Source organism: Nomascus leucogenys, chromosome 8 (genome assembly GCF_006542625.1).
Source record: "Nomascus leucogenys isolate Asia chromosome 8, Asia_NLE_v1, whole genome shotgun sequence".
Taxonomy (NCBI): domain Eukaryota; kingdom Metazoa; phylum Chordata; class Mammalia; order Primates; family Hylobatidae; genus Nomascus; species Nomascus leucogenys.
In genome coordinates, this window is record NC_044388.1 from 45331824 (window position 1) to 45353876 (window position 22053).

Below are 22053 nucleotides of genomic sequence, written 5' to 3' on the forward strand. Positions count from 1 at the left end.
CCGCCAGTGACACCAGGGAAGCATTACTGCAAGAGAAGTGTCTTTGCTGTCAGCCACTTGTATCACCTTGGGTAAATGATTTCACCTCTCTGGGCTTTAGTTTTCTCACAAGGTATCTGAGATGGCTAAAATAACGATCACTAAGCCCCTTCCAGCTCTGCAATTCTGTGAATCTATTACTTATATTTATAAGCTTAGAAAAGCCAAAAACATCAACTGGAACAAATGCACTGATCTAGAGATGATGCCTCAGAACATGCCAGCTTTCCTAATTTAAAAGAAGATGCACCACTATTAACATCTGCCTGTTTGACAAACTATTGTTTGCATCTATTAAAACAAGCATCTAGACAGATTATGCCACACAAACCAAATAACTTGATTCAGATGAAATAACTGCTATGGTGTATAAAATCTTATATGCAAATATGAGGTGCTGATTGAACCTAGAGTGCATATATTATTCAAAATTTGAATTTATGTAACTTTCAAGCAGATCTAGAATACCCTGATCTTTACTTATTCAACAGAGAACTTAAATAAGCAATTCTTGTCTGGCATGGAAATTTATGTAAAAGTTCTGAAGCTCTGTCTCTCTAATTTTCAACAGGAAATAAGGGAAAAAAAGAAGAGAACCAATAAGATTTTAGAAGAGGAATATACAATAAACACACTTACAACACATGCAATGAATGAGATCATTGCTTACCTGTTGCTTTTCTTACATTGTTTACTGTTCCTACAAATAACAGATACTTGATTTAAAGTGTATAAATATCTGTCTTTGTTGCTACCAATCCACTTAGTGAGAGCCTTGGATTTTGAAATGTTCTATTCAGTAGACCAGCAAATACCAGTAAATCATTTTATAAAACATTATGTATTGCTAGAAATGAAAAAAGGTAGGTTTGACTTACAATTCTGTATCTTACAATGTAACATCAGGCAAGTTACTCAGCCTGCAGGGGCTCAGTTTCCTCCTCAGTTAATTGGATACAATAATACTGTAAACGTCACGCTTTTTATGAAGATTAGGTCAAACAATGCGTGTGTTGTATCTGTATAATATCTTTACAATTACAATTATCAGTTATAATTACTGATTTCTTTATTAAGCTAGATTCAGTCTATTCAACTATATATAGTTTTACCACACCCAGAATCTTTTAAATATTAATATATTCTTATTTAATTATTGAGAAATAAACAGACTTTTTGAAACTTTTTTATATAAATGTAATGAATAGAAAGTACTTTTGCTATGAATATAGTCCATTCTTGTTATTCATGATAGTTGTGTTTTACAAAGTTACCAGGAACACTGAAATAGCAAATACTGAACATTTGCTCCTAGGAGAAATTCAGGGTTAGGTTCCTAGGAACTTGTGGTTACAAGATTTTGATCAATCAATATACAACCTTGATGTATGTGTGTTTCTGCTTAGATGTGTCTGATTTAATATAAATGTTTGGTTCATTAACTTTAAACACACCACCAGTGGCACTGTAACTCATGTCTGAGCAAATCTTATTTTCTCAGTAAGGTTCATCACAGCCTTCTTGTATTAGATAGCACTTCAGCACTACTCTTTGGGGCCATTTTAAATGGCAAAGTCACCAACAAAAGGCACAAAATGTGCAAAACACGTGGCACTAAATAGACTGCAAAAAAAAAAAAGAGAGAGAGAGACTTGTTTGCAGAATGAGAGCTGAAGCATGAAGGCAGAATGTCACCGTGTTCAACCCCAGCTGGGAATGTGCACTTGGCATGACTCACATTTTTCACAATTCCACACATGTCTGGAAATAACCACCAAAGTGCCAGGAGAATTAATTTGGAGTTACAAATAAATCTTAGTGGACTCATAAATACAGAATCCTCAAACAATGAGGATCAGTTGTGTGTATGCATACACTTGTGTGTATTTACATACAATAATATATCCATTCCACACTGAATTGTGTGGCAGGCACTATAGTAAGTATTTTACTTATATCTTCTTTACTTGACTAAAATTTAAATAACCAAGGTAACTAAATTTTAAAATAAAACTATAGTTGCTTAACTGCCTATTATTATTCTAATGTATGCTTCCAATTTTTACACATCGAACAAGTATTAATTAAATGCCTACTATGTGCCCAGAAGTGCAGTCATGAACAGAGGCGGTAACAACTGTGGTCCCTGCAGAGCACACTTCAGAATGGTTCTCTATCCAACCAGCCTTGTTACTGAAGACACATATAACCCTAGGGCCACTTCAAACTCTGAAGGGTCAAAAATGAAAGAAAGGTTATTGCTAAATTTGATGCCATTACCTGTCAAACTAATGATGTCTGGGAATTATATGAATGATTGCACTCATATCCATTTTTACTGTGAATGATAGATGTGTTCATAAAAGCTTATAATGAAACAATAACTTTAAGGGATAATGTAGCCACCAGGGTAGATTAGACTCTCCTGTAATACCACACAACCACAAAGTATCACAATAAATGCTTATTTCTTGTTCGTGCAAAGTCTAATGCAGTTGAATGGCTCTCTTCCATCTTGTAGCCAGGTCTTAACACACAATCAATTGCAAGTCGGGGGAAGATAAAAAGCAAATGGGTGTCTGATAAGCAAAGTCTCTGCTATAGACACAGATGAATGTTCTTATTAATGCTGGATAGAACCTAACCATTCCGATTATGCATAATCTTAAAAATTACTTTGATGAATGGTGGAAAATGGAGAATAACTATAGTTTAAGGATTTTTTTCCATACATCAGATTTCCTCTCATTCATATTTTCTCCAAAAGTAAGTTTCTAAAGAGAACAGTTAAATGACGTTTTCTTTAGGATTTTGAATGAGATCTTGCTGATACGGGTTTATCACAAAAAAAAAGAGGTTGGGGGAGGAGAATCACGAGCTGGCAGGCACAGAATCAGGGCCTATGATCTTTGCTGGTTGCCAGCAGTTAACTGGAGTTTGCTCATATACTGGGTTAGTGTCCCCTCAAATTCATGTCCCCTCAGAATCTCAGAATGTCAATTTTTTTGGAAATAGGTTTTTTGCAACTGTAACTAGTTGAGCTAAAATGAGATCATACTGGATTAAAGTGTGCCCTAAACCCAATGACTGGGGTCTTTTTTCTTGTTTTCCCGAAGACAGGGTTTCACTCTGTCACCCAGGTTGGAGTGCAGTGGTGCAACCTCAGCTCACTGCAGCATCAACCTCCCAGGCTAAATCGACCCTCCCACCTCAGCCTCCCAAGGAGCTTGGACTGCAGGCATGTGCCATCATGCCCGGCTAATTTTTAATTTTTTGTAGGGAAAGGGTCTCACTACGTTGCCCAGGCTGGTATCAAATTCCTGGGCTCAAGCAATCCTCCAGCCTCAGCCTCCCAGAGTGTTGGAATTACAGGTATGAGCCTGCTCTCAGTCACATCCTTTTCATCAATCTCTATCCCAGGCACCTCCCCAGCTCCTGACTGGTGCACAGCCTGGAAGACTGCTTCCATTTTATACAGAAACTCACACTGGCACCTGTTGTGAGTTTCTGTATAAAAAACCCATTGCCTCCCTGATGCGTGTTCCTCAAGATCATCCAATATCTAGATCAAGAGTCAAACTTTTTATGTAAAGAACCACATAGCAAATATTTTAGGCTTTGTGGCCTGGATCATCCCTGTTATAACGACTCAATTCTGCCATTGCAGCATAAAAGCAGCCACAGACAATATGTAAATGAATGAGTGTTATTCCAGTGGCTCTGCCAAGCATTTCAGAAATTCTAGTAAACATGCACCCATCTGGAGAAGGCAACTTAAGTTGCAACTCATTCTGCAGGAGACCCAGAAGATGCTTGATCAAAGTGCAGCTTGAGGGGGTAGAAAGGTAGTGATTCACAGATCCCAACTGCCCACCCTCACCAGACAAAGTAGCTGGCAGAAGCAATGAGTTGTGGTTCCATTATTCCAACACAGAAATCACCCCAGTTCAAGAGCCTGTTATTCACGGGGGTGGGGGCAGCATACCTGAGCAGAATTGTTTCTCTTGCATCTTGATTCAGTTGATTGGATTTTCTATGTTCTTTTTTTTTCCTTTTGTTTTTATTATAGAAGCAATTTCAAGCCAGCTTGGTTAATTAGGCAGAGCGGTTCCTAGAGGAGCACAAGGCAGCCACCACATGGAAGCTGGAGCCCTGGAGAAGCTGCTGCTGGGTGTGGCTGCAGGCAGTAAGGGAGGATGGCCATCTGGACTCCATTCAAGGAGCTGTACTTGATAGTTCAGGAGGCCATAGTGTGGGTTTTCTTTTCCAGTGCCTCCTGGTCTTTCTCCTGTACTTGCAGTAACTTGAGACCAAGCCTCCACCTCATACTCTAAGGCTAGAATTCAGGTTCCTGTTTTGTTCCCTCTGCGTGGTCTCCAGCCCAGCATGCTTGTATTAAATGGTGGAGTCCTGCCATGGTCTTCACAGCCTATCCTTTCCTAGAACCCAGGACTGTAGCAGGCCTTGCTACCATCTGCCAGGCTCTCCCAACACCAGCACACTGCTGGTTCATCTGCATGCTCCCTGGGCCCAGAGCCTCTGATGCTGGTGCCATCCTCCTATCAGGCCTTCAACCCTTAACCTGGGACATCCCCAGAATGCCTACTTCTGCTGTTGGGACTCAAGACAATATCTCAAAATGAAGACCTGAGCAGCAGCCTCAGAAGTGAAGTTTTTCTCTGACATTCTCCTACCCTCCTGTCTCCCAGTCCCATTCTCCCCCAAGGCTAGCCTGGAAACCCACTTCTCCAAAGCAGATCATAAAAACCAGAAACCCCTTTTCCCCAAAGCCAGCCATAAAACCTAAAAACTATTCCTCTAACTTTCCCCTCACTCCCTTCACCTTTCTGTGTAAAAACTGACCATAAGGAAATTATCTGATTGACCTTGTTGGAGAGTAGGACACTAGACCCCCTTTCCAGACAGGATCCTGCCCCACAGCCAGAAGGAAGGAGTGCTGCTAGGAGAGGCCAAGAAGAATCTAGACAGATAGGCCTTGCTGGGTGTCCCCACTCTGCCCAACAGCATTAGATCATTCCCTTTTTGTGCAATCATATTTCTACATGGCTGCCCTTACTTTGCTGAAGTAACCATAAAAATGGCCGATTTCTACTGCATTTGGGTCTTCATTCTGAGGGTGCTCGTGCACACACATTGCATACATTTGCATGTCTTTTCTCCTATTAACCAATCTGCCTCATGTCTGACTACGCACTTCCTCTAGTAGGAGGCCTTGCTTTCTCTGCTCCCTGCCAACAGCTGGGTTGACACCAACCCATGCCAGGAGCCAGTTTAGCTTCCTAGGCCCTCTGATCTGTCTGGTGCTGCCACTTTCCAAGATCCTTTCTGCTCAAATCAGCTGCAGAAGGGAATGGATGGGAGGGCACACTGCAGAAGGGGGTATGAGCTGGGTGTGAAGGGGGTGCTGGCACAAGGCACGCCCAACCTGAGCCATAGCTTTCGGTGCACCACACCCTATTCGTTCCCTTCTTGCCTATCCAGCAACCTGGTTTCTGCAACAGGGAGGGCTGAGCCAGTCCCATGAACAGCCAAGACTAAGCCATTAAGAAAAGGCTGTACTTCGTTTTTTCCTTTTCCTTTGGAATATATTGATGACAGCTAACAAATTACACTCAAGTTCTATTTCCCAGATCTGAGAGTGTTTGAATTCAGGAAAACAACTGGATGCTCAGTTGTCTTGAAGCTGTATTTAAATTCACAAAGAACTAGTTTTGCATGTGCGATTTTTTTTTTTTTGGTAGAAAGAATAACTCTCCCATTTGCCAATTGATGTGATAAGCAAACACACACCTTCTCCTCTTCCATCATTACCTCCAAAATTTAATTTAACAGTAATATTCTGCTTCAGCAGAGAGAACAAATGGGCTGGTTATTAATTCATGGAAAACAGGTAAAAATTTTCCAGTGACTGTTTTTTTGAGGTGTCTATTTTAAGAGATTTGATGGGGAGTAGGTTACAAGGTGAATATGCAACCTTTAAGGGAGCAAGAATCAGGAGTTTCAATTGACTGGCTGCTTGTCAAAGGCTGATACACAACCTGTGCCCCCAAACATACAGAGCTTGTCTCCAGATTTCATGTGTTTTGCAACCACATCCTATGCCTGAATGTCACAGCCGCTTTTACAAAAACAATGTTGTTTAGTTAAACTAAATAGAAAAATACAGTAAAATGATTCCTTGTGATTCTCTAGGTAAAATAATACATTTTTTTCTTAAGAAAAACAGAGGTAAGGATAAAAGCCAAGCATTGTTTTAGGCTCTCTCTAGTTTGCAAAATGCCATTTACAAAGTAATTACACCTACAGTTTATGCATGATTCATTAGCAGATAAAATGTACTGCTAAATTTTAATCGCATGAAAAGAGTAAGCACCATGAAATATGCCCCCAACTTCTCTGGATTATAACCTGTTTGGTCACATTTCTGCCACAACACAAATCTTGTCCAAATAGTTTATCTTGATTAAATTATATCAGTGTTTTAGTTTCATGATGAGATAGACCTCTGAAGAATTTATTTTAGTTAGCAATTAGAAGGTCAGATCATCGGTTATCAATATTTAAGATTTTACTTGTGAAAGTTAATAGGCTTGAATCACAGGATCTCCTGCAAGATGAATCACAGGATCCCCTGCAAAGATGATGAGAATGTCATCTCAGAAAAAAAAAAAAAATCAGTTCTTGGCACACTAAAGTAGTTTTAAAGATTACAGTTTTCCTTTCTTTTTCTCCCACTCTCCCCTGCCAAGGTAAAAAAAAGGATGATGTCCTGCATTATACAGACATTGGTAGGAGACCTCTCTATTACACATAACACAGCATGCATGATCCACACTAATTGCAGACAGAATCTAGGAAACAGAATAGATATCACATCTTATATAATACACAATAGGCATGATAGACAACATCTTGCAGAATGCACACAGCTCTTCAGCAGATGCAAGCTGAAGGAGCCAGGGTGATAGAATGAGCGCCCGCAATGGTATTTAGGGGTCTTAGGACAGCCAGGTCTGCTAAGGTCTGCCACCCATCCCTTTAGGATTTGAGTGACGTCTACCATTAGGCTCTGGTTCTGGCAACTGCGTCTGAAGGAGGAGCATGATCCGCATGACAGGCCAGCACTTGGTTTTCAGGGTCTCCCCACCATCACTGTTCCTGCACGTACCTGTGGTCTTTAATGGGGTCTTCTCTCCTAGCAAGAGTTTTAACCTCTTGGCGTGGATTTTGCCTTGATAATGGGAATCGGCCACCACCGCCGAAGTGAATGACATGTTGCAGAGTGTGCAGCACTTGTTCTTATCCACCATGTCGGCATCACTTCCCTGCGCGGGGAGAAAGAAAGGCCACGTGTGAGAGAAGCCCATTCCATTCTTTTACAAATGAGACTTATCCCAGACGAAATAGTGTATTGAAACATCTAGTTTTTGTCCTGCAATCTCTCTCTCTTTTTGCCTTGCTTTCTACTCATCTTCTTTTTTTAAAAAAATTTTTTATTATACTTTAAGTTCTGGAATTACATATGCAGAAAGTTCAGGTTTGTCACGTAGGTATAGACGTGCCATGGCGGTTCGCTGCACCCACCAACCTGTCATCTACATTAGGTATTTCTCCTAATGCTATCCCTCCCCTAGCCCCCCACCCCCTGACAGGCCCCGGTGCAGTATCTTTTTCTTCATGATAATCATCATCAAAACTTACTCAATGACTGACTTCGACATACAGTTAGTAGCTATTAATGCCAGTTACTGGGATTTCAGGACAAATTTGTAGAGATGAGTTATCCAAATAAAAACGGGGCCGGGCGCGGTGGCTCACGCTTGTAATCCCAGCACTTTGGGAGGCCGAGGCGGGCGAATCACGAGGTCAGGAGATCGAGACCACGGTGAAACCCTGTCTCTACTAAAAATATAAAAAAATCAGCCGGGCGTGGTGGCGGGCGCCTGTAGTCCCAGCTACTCGGAGAGGCTGAGGCAGGAGAATGGCGTGAACCCGGGAGACGGAGCTTGCAGTGAGCCGAGATCGCGCCACTGCACTCCAGCCTGGGCGGCAGAGCGAGACTCCGCCTCAAAAAAAAAAAAAAAAAAACGGGACCCACAATTAAGAGAGAGCACATTGAGCCTGGCACGGTGAAGGAAAGCAGTCTCTAATTGGACCCATTATACTCATTAAAGTCAGTAAAATATCAGAGTTCAGATAGCCTGAATTATTTAGCAGAAATTACCATTTGTTATTCCGCTCTGCTTTTGACCAATTTTAGCCTCACCAGGATACATGGCCATGATGTTCAAGATTTTTAGAGATTTCTTTAAGGAATTGAGTGTTTTTCATAATTAATTCTGTATCATAAAGCTATGATGACTATGCTGGCTGGATTTTCTGGGAGAGTTTGCATAATTTTCCTTTTTTTCAGGAAAGGTGATTCATTAAATGCTGCACAAAATGTTTAAATCCAGCTGGATTTTTATTCCTTTGTAAGACTTAATGAAAATGAATCATAATTCAGAAAAAAATTAATCTTTGGTCAGACCACGTGACCTGCTATTGTGCACGCAGGTCATCATTTATCTATACTTACGAAGGGGAGGAGTAATCCATTGCTTCCCCTCCTGCTCAGTTGGAAGTGGAGGGTAGAACAGATGTTTAGACAAGAAGTTAATCTATTCCTTAATGGTGCAGCAATAGCCGAGCATCTCTTTGTTAAAGAGTAAGCTGGAATGAGTATATGGCCCCACAATGGCCCCTTCTCTTATTCCTAGTGAGCCCAGAGAGTACAATTTAAAATTGGATGGTGAGGATGATGAGGGTGGTGACTGGCTGTAGGAAGGGAATTACATATTTTATCTGTAGAGTAATAAGATGTCCAGACTGCTAGAGAGTGTTGCCTGGCAAATTATGTGGTAGTTAGGAAATGAACTCCTTCCTCCTTAAGGCATTAGTCTGTAATATCTCTGATAATTAGCATTTCATCCTTGGAAGGAAGGGGTTGTGTGTGTGTCCCAGGAGCAGGAGGCTGGCCTGAAGTTCAGGGAGAGACTTCAAACACTGGGGCTGGGATGGAGGTGGTCAGTGAGTGGAAAAGGACCACTGGAGAGAGGAGGGGCTTTCCCAATGGGTCCTCTCCTGCTAGGAAATCTAGTAGCCCTGAGGCTGTGCCCATTGGCAATACCCTTGCTGAGGGTTTCAATACTGAAAGCCGAAGTGCTTTCAGTTTCCTCCATAGAGAAAAAAACAAAATAGTATGAATACTTTTACTTCTGTGTGGAATACTATGGAAATGAAATGGACCTGGAGGGAAGGGGCAGGGTTGGCTTCCTGGCTCCCCGAGCTACCTACCTCCTCAGTCAAGCCTAGGAGACAGCATGGAAGCCAGGGAGATGGCATATACCAGGATCACCAGGAAGAGGTAAATCAGGGAGTTCCTGAAGGGTTCCTGCCCATTAAATGAGGAGTGGATTATGCAAGAGGAATGAGAGACCAAACTTGGTGCCTTTTTACGACATGCTAGAGGATATGTATTAGTCTCACTTTTTAAAATTTGTGTACATTTGAGGGATACAAGTGCAGTTTTGTGACACAGATATGTTGCAGAGCGGTGAAGTCTGGGCTATTAGCGTAACAAAGAACTAAAAATAGAACTATCATGTGATCCAGAAATCCCACTAATGGGTATCTACCCAAAGGAAAAAAAAAAATCATTGTGTTAAAAAGATAACTTCACTCTTATGTTTATTGCAGCACTATTCACAATAGCAAAGATATTGAATCAATGTAAGTGTCCATCAATAGACGATTGGATAAAGAAAATGTAAATGCACACACACACACACACACACACACCCCATGGAATACTACTCAGCCATAAAAAAGAATGAAATCAAGTCTTACCCTTTTTTAAAAAGGAAGATTATCAGGGTGAAAGTGGGTGCTTGAATTATACCATTTTTTTTAACTACTTATGCATGACATACGTCAAAGTGTGTAATTTTTTAAAATTAGGAACAAGTTCAGAAGCCAGAGCTTAATTCTCAGTCTTAGAATCTGTGTATCTGTTCATCTGTGCATTCTCTTTAGAATCTGTGCATCTCTTCCACCACTTCCAGTGAAAACTCCAGCCATGCCTGGCCTTTCTCCCTGAAGCTCTAACCGGTAGAAATGTCCAAAGAAAGTCTAGGGGCCTAGATACAGAGGCCAGTATCATCATACAAAATGACTGAGAACTAGTTTCCAGGGCAAAGAGTTGCCCTTAATGAATGAAAAACAGATTTATGGTATTTATTTACCCAACACATTTTTAAGGACCTATAATTGTGTTAGATGCTGTGGTAGATGAATATGACTCCATGCCCTGTTATCAAGGAGGCTGGCACCAGGAGAATTGGAGAAGTAGACAGAAAATAAGAGGAAGTATTATAATCAAAGAACTAGAGTCTCATGTTGGACTCACATACTCCTAATTGTAAGATTAAAAAAAAATTAATGTAAATCAGGACTGTTTGTGTGGGTTTTCATCTTTAAGCCTTCTTAAAGGAAATGCTGGAATGCCCGTCTGAATCGCTTCGTGTCTAATTCAGTCATACCAGAATCTGTCTTCCTGGCTCATCACTTCCTTGAGGTGAAGCTGCTGCGTTTTTTTTTTTTTTTTTTGCTGCAGAGTCTTGCTCTGTCACTCAGGCTGGAGTGCAGTGGTGCCATCATAGCTCACTATAGCCTGGAACTCCTTGGGTTCAAGCAATCCTTTCACCTCAACCTCCAGAGTAGCTAGGGTCACAGGCACATGCCACTACATCTGGATAATACTTTTTTATTGTGTGTAGAGAGAGAATGTCTACAACCTGTTTTCCGGGCTGGCCTTGAACTCCTAGGCTCAAGCAATGCTCCTGCTTTGGCCTCCCAAAGTGCTGGGATTGTAGGAGTGAGCCACTGCACCAGCCTGAAATTCCTTCTGGCTCCCTCTACTGTCTGGGAGAAGTGAGAACCAGCCTTTGGGTCTCCTGGGTGCCTTGTACATTCTTCTTCTACAGAACATGGAATTATTGCACTTACTTGTTTTCATATTTGTCCGCCTTATGAGATGGCAAAACTTCTTTAAGGTCTAGGAAACTGTCTCATTGATAGGGAGGAGCCAGCACCTAGCACCACATTTACCACACTGGAGGACCTTCAAATGTGTACTGAATGAATGGAGCAGAGGGTTCGTTTGTGGGATTAGTAACTTGTATGACATAAAAGTCAAGAGGAGACAGGTAACACAGGGAGGTCTATGGCAACCCAACATTTTTCCAACTGACAGAAAGATGGCCAGGTAAAGAACCAGAGGTGACAACAATTTATAAACCAACTTGAGGGTTCAGTAGGGAAATATGTTAGTTTCACAATGGTAGTTTTAACATATATTCCTAGATTTCTGCTCTCCTGGGCAATCTCATTATCACATAGAAAAATAAAAAATAATAGAAGAGGAAAACCAATTCTTATACAATAATGTATCATGGGATATAGTTATGCCATAGTTGTAAAGGAGGGACCAGGCAATTTTAGGTACCTGACAATAGAGGGGCTGTGAGGCCCTGAAAAGTTAGGCAGCCTTTCATGCCAACAGTACACACTTAGTGAGATACTTTACAAAAGGGGCCAGTTATTCACATAGTGCAATTCTAACTGCCACTAACACTAACTGCTCTAATGACACTGGTGGATACACAACTATGCAGAATTTTTTTTTTTTTTTTTTTTTTTTTGAGATGGAATCTCACTCTGCCTCCCAGGCTGGAGTGCAGTGGCGTGATCTCGGCTCACTGCAACCTCTGCCTGCTGGATTTCAGTGATTCTCCCATTTCAGCCTCCTGAGTAGCTGGGATTACAGGTGCACACCCTATGCCTGGCTAATTTTTTGTATTTTTAGTAGAGATGGGGTTTCACCATGTTGGCCAAGCTGGTCTCAAACTCCTGACCTGAAGTGATCTATCCACCTTGGCCTCCCAAAGTGCTGGGATTACAGGCCTGAGCCACTGCCGCTCAGCCCACTATGCAGAATTTTAACTGCATATTCTTAGCCACCAAAATCCCAAATTAATGGCTCTTTGCAACTCTAAATTATATCATCTGCTATGATTTGAATGTGTTGGAAACTTAATCGCCAATGCAACAGTGTTGAGAGGTGGGACCTTTAAGAGGGCTAAGCCCTCATGAATGGATTAATGCTGTTATGGAGAGAGGGGGTTTGTTATCAAGATAGTGGGATTGATGTAAAAGCAAGTTCAACCCTCACTTGCTCTCAGTCACCGTGTGATGCCCTCCACCATGTTATGACACAGCAAGAAAACCCTCACCAGATGCAACCCCTCAGTCTTGGACTTCCCAGCCTCTAGAACCATGAGCTGAATACATTTATGTTCATTATAAATTACCCAGGCTGTGGTGTTCTGTTACAGTAGCACAAAAAGAATTAAGACGTCACTTTCATTAGAGTATCTTGCTGCATCCAGAGCAAGGTTGATATACAGCCCAGGGTAGAAACTCCATAAAGTTTGATTAATTGACCTCAATGAATATATTTAAAGTTTCTGGCTTAAAGATTATTTTTAAATTATGAGTTTCAAACTGGAGGCAAAAATTCAGTCAGACTTTTTAAATGCAACGTTCATATTGCTGAAAGAAATAAAAAGAATGTTTGTGGAGTAACCTAAGGCTGCTCAGTCAAAACATTTTGCAAAGTTAAAAAGTTTTCAGAAGAATTCAATCAGGATGGAAAACCTCACTGACTCTGGCTAGAAATCTAATCCCCAAACACCTTTCCCTTTTGTTATAAAGATTTCTTTAATTTAATTCAGATGATTGTCCTCATTCTCTTTTGCTTAGGTGAAGGTAGAAAGCCTAAGAGGGAGACATGCACTTTCAGAATGGCAGTGAGGTGTTCGGTGAAACTCCTTATGGAGAAAACACACGTGTTAGCTAAGCTTCACTCAGGCATGCATCGTAGTGCTGCTGGCCTTGAGTTCAATGCTAGTCAATCACTAGTACTTACATCCAGAAGGAGAGAGAGGAAATTCACTGATCTCTATGTGAGACCACTCCAGAAAATGCTAAAGAAACATGCATAGAGAGTAATGGAGCGATGGAAAAAAGTTGTCTAAATTTGTGAATTCCAGAGATAACAATCGATAAAAAAGCATAGTGGATAGCATTGTTGTGAGGCTAAAAAGCAAAGAAATTTACTATATATATATATATGTATATTTACTATATATATATATGTATATTTACTATATATATATGCATATTCAATAAGGTGTCTCTAAACAGAAACACACACAAACCAAGGTTACATATGGATGGATTGACAAAAATATTGTGACCAGAGGCCTCCCAGACCTAATCCTGCATTTTACCTAGGAGCAGTGGCTTAGCATTTGCTAATTCAGTGTTGATGACAACTTTATAGAACATAACTACTGTGGAAAATGAGAATTGAATGTATTTCATTCAAGAGAAATAAAAATATATGTCCACATAAAAACTTTTACATGAGTTTTTGTAGCCACATCATTCATAATAGCCCCAAAGTGGAAACAGCCCAAATGTCTGCCAACTGCAGAGGGAGTAAATAAAATGTGGTATGTCCATACAAAGGTATGGTATTTGCAACCAAAAGAATAAAGTACTGATACAGGCTACAACATGGATGAATCTTGAAAACATTACGCTAAATAAAAGAAGCCAATCCATCACAAAAGACCACACAATGTATGACTCCGTTTACATGATATTTCCAGAATAGGAAAATCTATAAATACAGAGAGTGAATTAGTGATTGTCTAGGAATCAGATGGCAGTGGGGGAACAGGGAGGAGGGAGATGGGAGGGGAAATGAGGAGTGATTTCTAATGGGTAAAGAGTTTCCAGGGTTACTGTAGATCTGGCAGTCACACGGCTCTGTGAATATACCTAAAACCCTTGAATTTTATACTTTAAAAATAGGTGAGTTTTGTGACATATGAATTGTATCTCAATATTCTGTTCTAGAGAAAAAGTCTAAAAGATTCATTTAAATGATTTAAAAATCCCAAAGATATGTTGCAACTTGAAGCTTAAGTTGTTGGTTTTTTTCTTTTCTAGGCATCCTCTACTTGTAGGTGAAACCCATTCAGGAAGCGAATAATAATGAGGAGTATTTTGTTCATGTTGGCTCCCGTGTAGTATATGGAATTTCTTTGAGCACTGGCTAGACATTCTACGATCCTGATCACTGGTGTTCATTTTGGCAAAAGACATTCTGTGGCTATAATGAAACTCCACTTGGCAGCTGCTACTAAGCTACACCTGAAGGCAGCAGTCATCTGATACCTTCTGCTAGACACAGAAATAACTGCACCTCTCAGCACATACCGTGTAGTAAGATAGAATGTCCAATAAATGCCACTATTTCCATTGTTATGCATGTTCTGGTTATATTCTGGTATTTAACTTTGGAGAAAAGCAGAATGCAGAAAATGATGTCTCTTCTCTCCCGCTTTACTGGGATCAAAAGGCCTGGAAGTCACATTTCCTGATTGACTACAGGGTCCTGGGTAACGTTGTCTCCCACTGTTCTCTCTCATGCATCCCGTTCCACTCCATTTGGGTCAAGCTGTTCTTTCTCCTCCTGACCTGTTTAAGTCACATCCAGATATCAAGGTCCATTTTCTCCAACAGTTCCTTCAAGATGTCTGCAAATTTCATCCACATCTTCCTTCCTGACCTCTCCCAGTCCTTAACATCCTTGCCATACATTTTGATTTGGTCCTGCCCTTTAATTTCCTTATTAGCATTTTGTTTTTGTTTTAGAATTGTCTTTCTAAAAACATCTTAAAGGTAACAAATTTATAAGAACTTTAGAAATTATCCTCCCATCATAGCCAGTGCCTGACACAGGTCTGGATTTATAAAACAGACTTGATAAACATGAACTAAATAGTTGAAGGACTTGACATGGCCATTCATTAACCATTTCTAACTTGGTCACTTAACTCTGTTTTCCACCTAATGTACTATCTCCCTTGCTTTCTTACCAATATGATTGCTTTGTCTCAGGAAAAGGCCAATTGGCATAAAGTGGCATTCATACACTGTACTGAAATGGATATAATTGGAATGACATGTTATTGTGTGAGTTTGTCCACATACAAAGGATGTGTCCTACGGCTAGAAGGTAGGTGATGTTCAGAGTCCCATGGGGAAGCTATAGTGTCTACAGGAAGGCTGGCATGAACTAGATAGATATATGCCCTGCTATTTGGATACAAACCACCCACTCTGTGGATGAAAACTCCCAATTTCCATAGTATTGGGGGAAATGGTAATTTTGATAATAAAGGAAAGAGAGAATGAAGATTTCTACTGAAGAGAAATGAAGAATTCTGTTTGCCTTTGGGATTTGGATGGCTTTCGTTTGTTTTTTCAGTCACTGAAGAAATATTTAAACAGATGGTCACAGTAGTTGCAAGACCCCAAAAGGGAGAAATTAGCCAGAGTTCCTGAGAGAGGACAACTATGTAAGTTAGATAAGCCCCACTAACCAAGAGAAGTGGCTAAGAAAATGCCACAAATGAACAGAGCGGCCGGAGAGAGCAAAGGCGGGATGAGAGGCAGGTGGGAAGATCACAGCACTTATTTCACAGTCTAGAATTAGATGACTTAGATATTTAAATGTGCTTATTTGCTATCTGTCTCTGACCACTATTCAATATTGTACACCCAGTATCTAGAGCAGCATTGTCCAGTAGAAATACAGTACAAGCTGTAAATGAGGCCACATTTAAGTATTCTAAATGATATATCTTTGAAAAAAAGAATCATGAAATTAATTTCAAAAAACATTTTTTCAAATTTATTTTTTAATTGACAGATAAAATTCTATGCATTTGAAGCACATATACATTGTGGAATGGTTAAATCTAGCTAATTAACATATGTATTGCCTCACATAGCAATAATTTTTGTGGCAAGAGCACTTAACACCAACTCTCTTGGCATTTTTCAATAATATAATGTATCATCATTAGCTATAGTCACCATGCTGTACAATAGCTCTCTTAAACTTATTTCTTCTTTCTTTTCAGGATGTATTCAACATAAAAATCATTAATGAGGTATTTTATATTCTTTTTCTCATACGAAGACTTCCAAATCAAGTGTATATTTCACACTGATAGCACATCTCAATTCAGACTACCTGCATTTCAAGTGTTCAATAGCTCTTTTGAGTGAGTGGCTATTGCATTAGACCACGTAGCTCCAGAACTGAGTATTTATTTATTTATTATTAGGTTTTTTTTTTTTTGAGACAGAGTCTCGCTCTGTCGCCCAGGTGACAGTGGTGCGATCTCGGCTCACTGCAACCTCTGCCTCCCAGGTTCAAGCGATTCTCCTGCCTCAGCCTCCCAAGTAGCTGGGACTACAGGCGTGTGCCACCATGTCCAACTAATTTTTTGTATTTTTTTAGTAGAGACGGGGTTTCACCGTGTTAGACAGGCTGGTCTCGATCTCCTGATCCCATGATCCTCCCGCTTCGGCCTCCCAAAGTGCTGGGATTACAGGCGTGAGCCACTGCGCCCGGCCAGAACTGAGTAATTATTAAATATCAGTTGAACTTAAAAATGAATGAATAAATGAGGTGTCAGTGGATAAATACATAAATAAATTCCCAATTTTAACAGGTCAAGAAAATGAAGCTCAGAGGGTTTAAATTCATCAATATGTCACCTTTTCAGAAAGTGATGGAACTGATTTTTGAATTTTTGGCCAAATTCATGGACGCACTGCCATTTTAGGTCAGTCTTCCTGTCAAAAACTCTCAACCACGCTTTACTACCCCAAAATAAATTCCTTATCATGACATTTAAATTCCGCTAACGTCTAACACTCAACACACTTTTCTGGTCTCTTCCCCCACGGGTGCCTTTAGACATAATATGCTCTAAGCAAATTGATTTTTTTCAAGGTTAGGAACACCAAGCAGCCTGCCAAGAAAATGGCTCAGAATCCCAGCACTAAAATCCTCTGCTCCTCATCTCCCGGCTGCCTGTTTTTGTTGGATGCTGCAGGTAAGTGAAGATTCAGTCCCACTGAAAGGTCTCACTTTCGAATCAGGTGGGGAGCACATGTCTCCCCCACTAGACTAAGCTCCTTCCGTATCTTTCTATCTCTGCCTTGGCACATAGTAACTTGAAAACTCATTGAATGATGAGTGTATGAAGAAAAACTAAACAGTTGATTGAACTCTCGCTCTCCTCCAGCTACGGTAAGGATATGCCTACCTGTCTTTGTTCACATGGTTCATTCCAACTAACAATGCCTCGTCTCTATATGCAAGGGCCACTCAGATGCAATCTCCTTCATTAGGCTTCCCCGGGACATCCCATCACAAAGACAGCTGATGCTTCCTCACTCCCATAGAACTTCATTCAGGCCTGCCCGCCCCCCCCACCCCCATCTGACAGCACTAAGCATATATCTTATTGTCTCTAATTGAAACTTAATTATTTGGGCTGAAAAGGTGTCATCTCTAAGCCCCAGCACAGTGTTTTATGTAATGTGGTATTAAAAAATAGAATATTAAGTTTAAAAAAGCAGATTCAGATTCAAAAGATACTTGATGAAGCTTTGGCTGTAAGTGTATTGGATGTCACTTACAATTATTAAACATGAAATTCCTCCTCTGTCACATGGGGAGTAAAACCTACCCTATCTGCCTATTCATAAAAAGATAAAAGAGTGCGTTGTATGGAAACAGGCTTTGTAATCCAGAAAATACTATTCAAAAATATTTGTATGTAAGTCAAATATCTTTGTGTGTGAGTACGTATATGTGTATGTATACATATATAATACATATATGTGTGTATATAAAGTGTGTGTATGTATGTGTGTATATACATGTAATCAAATGGTTTAAAAGAATAGATGCATATTATCTCATTTCATTTACTTCATGAAATTTACTTATATTTGATGTTTTTTCACTTATTTAGTGGTGTGTATGTTCAATACCATTCTTTTCCTATTATATGTCTTGAGGGTAGAAACTCTGCTTTGTTTATAGCTATATCCTTGGTGTCTATAATAGGACCTGCCATAGACCATTTAATAAATATCTGTTGATTGATGAAAACTACATACATACAAAATAAAATGAGAGTTCTTGGAAAATGTTGGCAGCAGTGGTATCATTTTTTAAATCTCTCTAAATTCCCAAATAAAAATAGAACTAGAAAGGCAAATAAAAAACTCACAGACAATATTTATTACAAAACTAGGTGACAAGGTTGTTCTCATGAACCTCAAAACATAAGGGAATGGAAATAAACCAGTAATAGCACAAAATCTGCATGCTATCAGCATCTGTGCAGGGAAATAGAGTGAGGCAATGAGAGCTCTGCTGGACCTGGAGCCGGAGGAACCCTCAATAGCAGCAGGTATTCACAGAAAGCCTGGCATCCCTGTGTGAGAACAGCAGCTGGCATCAGGAGCACATGTCCCATCCCCACAACAGATTATAAGACAGGTCTGTGGAGAGCCTGGAGGGGCAGACACAGCCTAGACCTGCAATTTTTCCATACAACCTACCAGAACTTTTTTCAGGCCACAGCTTCATACTGAGGAGAAACTGCTGAGAGTAGAATTAAAACTGAGGACAAAAATGATGGAGACAAAACAAAGAGAAGGTTCAGACAAATGTGGGGGAAACTGGAGCTAATACACTTCAGTAAACAAACCATTCTGTTCTTAAACACTTCACTACCCTACACACACACACACACATACTCTCTCTCTCTCTCTCTCTCTCTCTCTCTCAGAGAAGCTCTGTTAAGTTAGGAAAGCAATCTCGATTTTTTTTTTTTTTGAAAGTGAGTCTTGCTCTGTCACCCATGCTGGAGGGCAGTGAGTGGCACAATCTCGGCTCACTGCAATCTCCGCCACCCAGGTTCAAGTGATTCTTCTGCCTCAGCGTCCCGAGTAGCTGGGATCACAGGTGCCCACCACCACGTCGGCTAATTTTTGTATTTTTAGTAGAGATGGGCTTTCACCATGTTGGCCAGGCTGGTCTCGAGCTCTCGACCTCAGGTGATCCACCCACTTCGGCCTCCCAAAGTGCTGGAATTACAGGCATAATCTCAGCAAACAAACCAAAACAAAACAAACTATAAATTGAGAAAACTCTCCTACAATTAAAATTAAAGGAAGTATACGCAATCATCCTTCAGTATCCATGGGGAATTTGTTCCAGGACCCCTACAGTTGTCAAAGTCTGCAAATGCTCAAGTCCTTGAAAGAAAATGTCACTGTTTGCATATAACCTACAGGCATCCTCCTGTAGACTTTAAACCATCCCTTCATTACTTCTAGTACCTAAGAGAATGTAAATGCTATGCTAATAGTTATACTGTATCTTTTATTTGTATTATTTTTATTTCGTTTTATCAAATATTTTTGACCTGCAGTTGGTTGAATCCATGAATGTGGAGCCCACAAATATGGAGGGCCAACTGTATTGAAAGAGCCTCATGTATACCCCTAAATCTCAACCGAAAGAAATCAACACAAAAAAATTTTTCAGTAAAATTACTAAACCGTATAGAAAGATATTTTTAAATTACCTGAGCCTTTAAGAAAAAGATGGAAGGAAAACAAAATTAGATTATCGTCAGACATTTCAACTGCAATGTTTTATTTCAAACACAAACGATGTAACATATTTTAGATTTGCAAAATAATGTGTGACAAATTTTGTATATCCAGCAAAGCTGACATATAAGTATAAAGGCCTCAATGAGGAAACAGGCCAGAAGTCAGGGAAGCTTATTCTCATGAGCTGTCTCTGATGTGCCTACTAGAATGTAAGACTGATTTTAATAACCAAAATGACTGTGGAGACATTGATATAAGAATTGGTAGTAGTTGAGCCGGGCGTGGTGGCTCATGCCTGTAATCTCAGCACTCTGGGAGGCTGAGGCTGGCAGATCACGAGGTCAGGAGTTTGAGACCAGTCTGGCCAACATAGTGAAACTTTGTCTCTACTAAAAATACAAAAAATTAGCCCGGTGTGGTGGTGCTTGCCTGTAATCTCAGCTACTGGGAAGGCTGAGGCAGGAGAATCTCGTGAACCCTGGAGGTGGAGGTGGCAGTGAGCCGAAATCGTTCCATTGCACTCCAGCCTGGGCAACAGTGTGAGACTCAGTCTCAAAAAAAGAAAAAAAACTGGTGGTAGTCTGAGATATATACATATAGATATATAAATAGATATAATTAAGATAAATAGAACCAATAGGGATAAAGTACAGTGTATAACGGCTGTAAACTCAGATACCACAGATACAGCATATTTAAAGATGGGGAGACACTGGGAGAATATGTGCTGCAATAAAGAGATTTAATTTCTCAGTTAGTTATACTGGTGCTGCAGCATCACTATTGTTATTCATGGGATATGTGCAATATTATTGGATAAAGTATATCAATAATTATGGAATATTCTAATTCATCATTTCCTGCGTCTTTGTGAACCAACATACTCAGTGTAGAAAGAGTGAGCAGATGGAATACAGGAGAGTATCAAACCCTATAATTGTGATTTGAATTGGAAGTGTTAGTATAAACCCTTGAGATATCATATAAACATATATACTTCTTAATTCTAACCAGTGAAGAGGCCTTAAAAACAATGACAAACTCTACAAAACCTCCCTAGCACTCAAAAACCCTAGCAATCTTGAAGCGCCATTGCCACAAAAAGAAACCCAGGCTTTTGTGGCGGGGTGGGGGGAAAGACTAATTCTAGGAAGTGTGCCACATGATCCTGGAATATCTTGCCGTGCTAGACAACAAGAAAGCTAGGAATGACTACTACAGTCACGACACAAGGACTCAAAGGCAACCTTGAAGCAAATGAGACAATTGGATCTTTAAAAGGATCGAGACTTTTCTTTTTTTTTTTTTTTTGAGACAGAGTCTCACTCTGCCACCAGGCTGAAGTGCGGTGGCGCGATCTTGGCTCACTGCAACCTCCACCTCCCAGGTTCAAGCGATTCTTCTGCCTCAGCCTCCTGAGTAGCTGGGACTATAGGCATGTGCCACTATGCCCAGATAAATTTTTTTTTTGTATTTTTAGTAGAGACAGGGTTTCACCATGTTGGCTAGGATGGTCTCGATCTCTTGACCTCATGATCCACACACTATGGCCACCCAAAGTACTGGGATTACAGGCATGAGCCACCGTGTGCGGCCAAGACGTTTCAAATAGCTCCAAATACATGAATTCATACTAACATTTCCTAAAAACCTGTTTGTTCACCTTTGTAGAATGATAGGGAACCAGTTCTTTAATTAGACACTTGATAAAAGAAAAGAATGAAGCATTTTTTCTGCTTTTCCTAAAAGAATTGTAGCACAGAGTGTCAAACAATAAATGAGGAAAATCACTTGTTCTAAAATTATTCCAATTAATCAATGAAAAAAAATAGAAGAAAACAGCTTTGCAACCTCCAATGAATTAATGGATCTAGGCATTGGTCATCAACAGCTGCTAACATCACAAAAAGAGAGACAATCAGATATCATGCGCCTCTTAATGAAAGAACGCAACACCGTTTATAGTCTTGCCGAATGTATCAACCCCAAATCCAATCAAGTCTCTGGATCCATCTGCCAATTTTCAGAGAACGGAAAGGACAGAGGAAAGTGTTGAATGGGGATCACAAGTACACAATCAGCAAAACCTATACTTTAGAAAACTCTTTACGTCAAATGCTCCCAGGTTCTTTTATAGGTAAATGGTAAAGAATGAAAGATGGAGAAGAAACCTGCCGACTAAAATAGATGTAAAAAGTATGTCAAGATTTTTTAAATTGGGAAAGATTAAACTACGCTCATTAGAGGGGTACATTAGTGATAAAATTATACAAAAACTCAGGAAAGTGATTCTGGAAAAGTCAGGAGAGTGGATACTTCTGGTGG

General features: G+C 40.2%; 1 protein-coding gene across 1 annotated transcript in view; it reads right to left on the bottom strand.

The window, feature by feature from the left end:
• Positions 1–22053, bottom strand: part of ZMAT4 (zinc finger matrin-type 4) — a 234859-nt gene that overhangs the window by 151245 nt on the left and 61561 nt on the right. The window contains exon 3 of the mRNA XM_030818372.1: positions 7229–7385. Within this exon, the coding sequence (XP_030674232.1) occupies positions 7229–7385 (157 nt within the window). The remainder of the gene's footprint in view (positions 1–7228; positions 7386–22053) is intronic.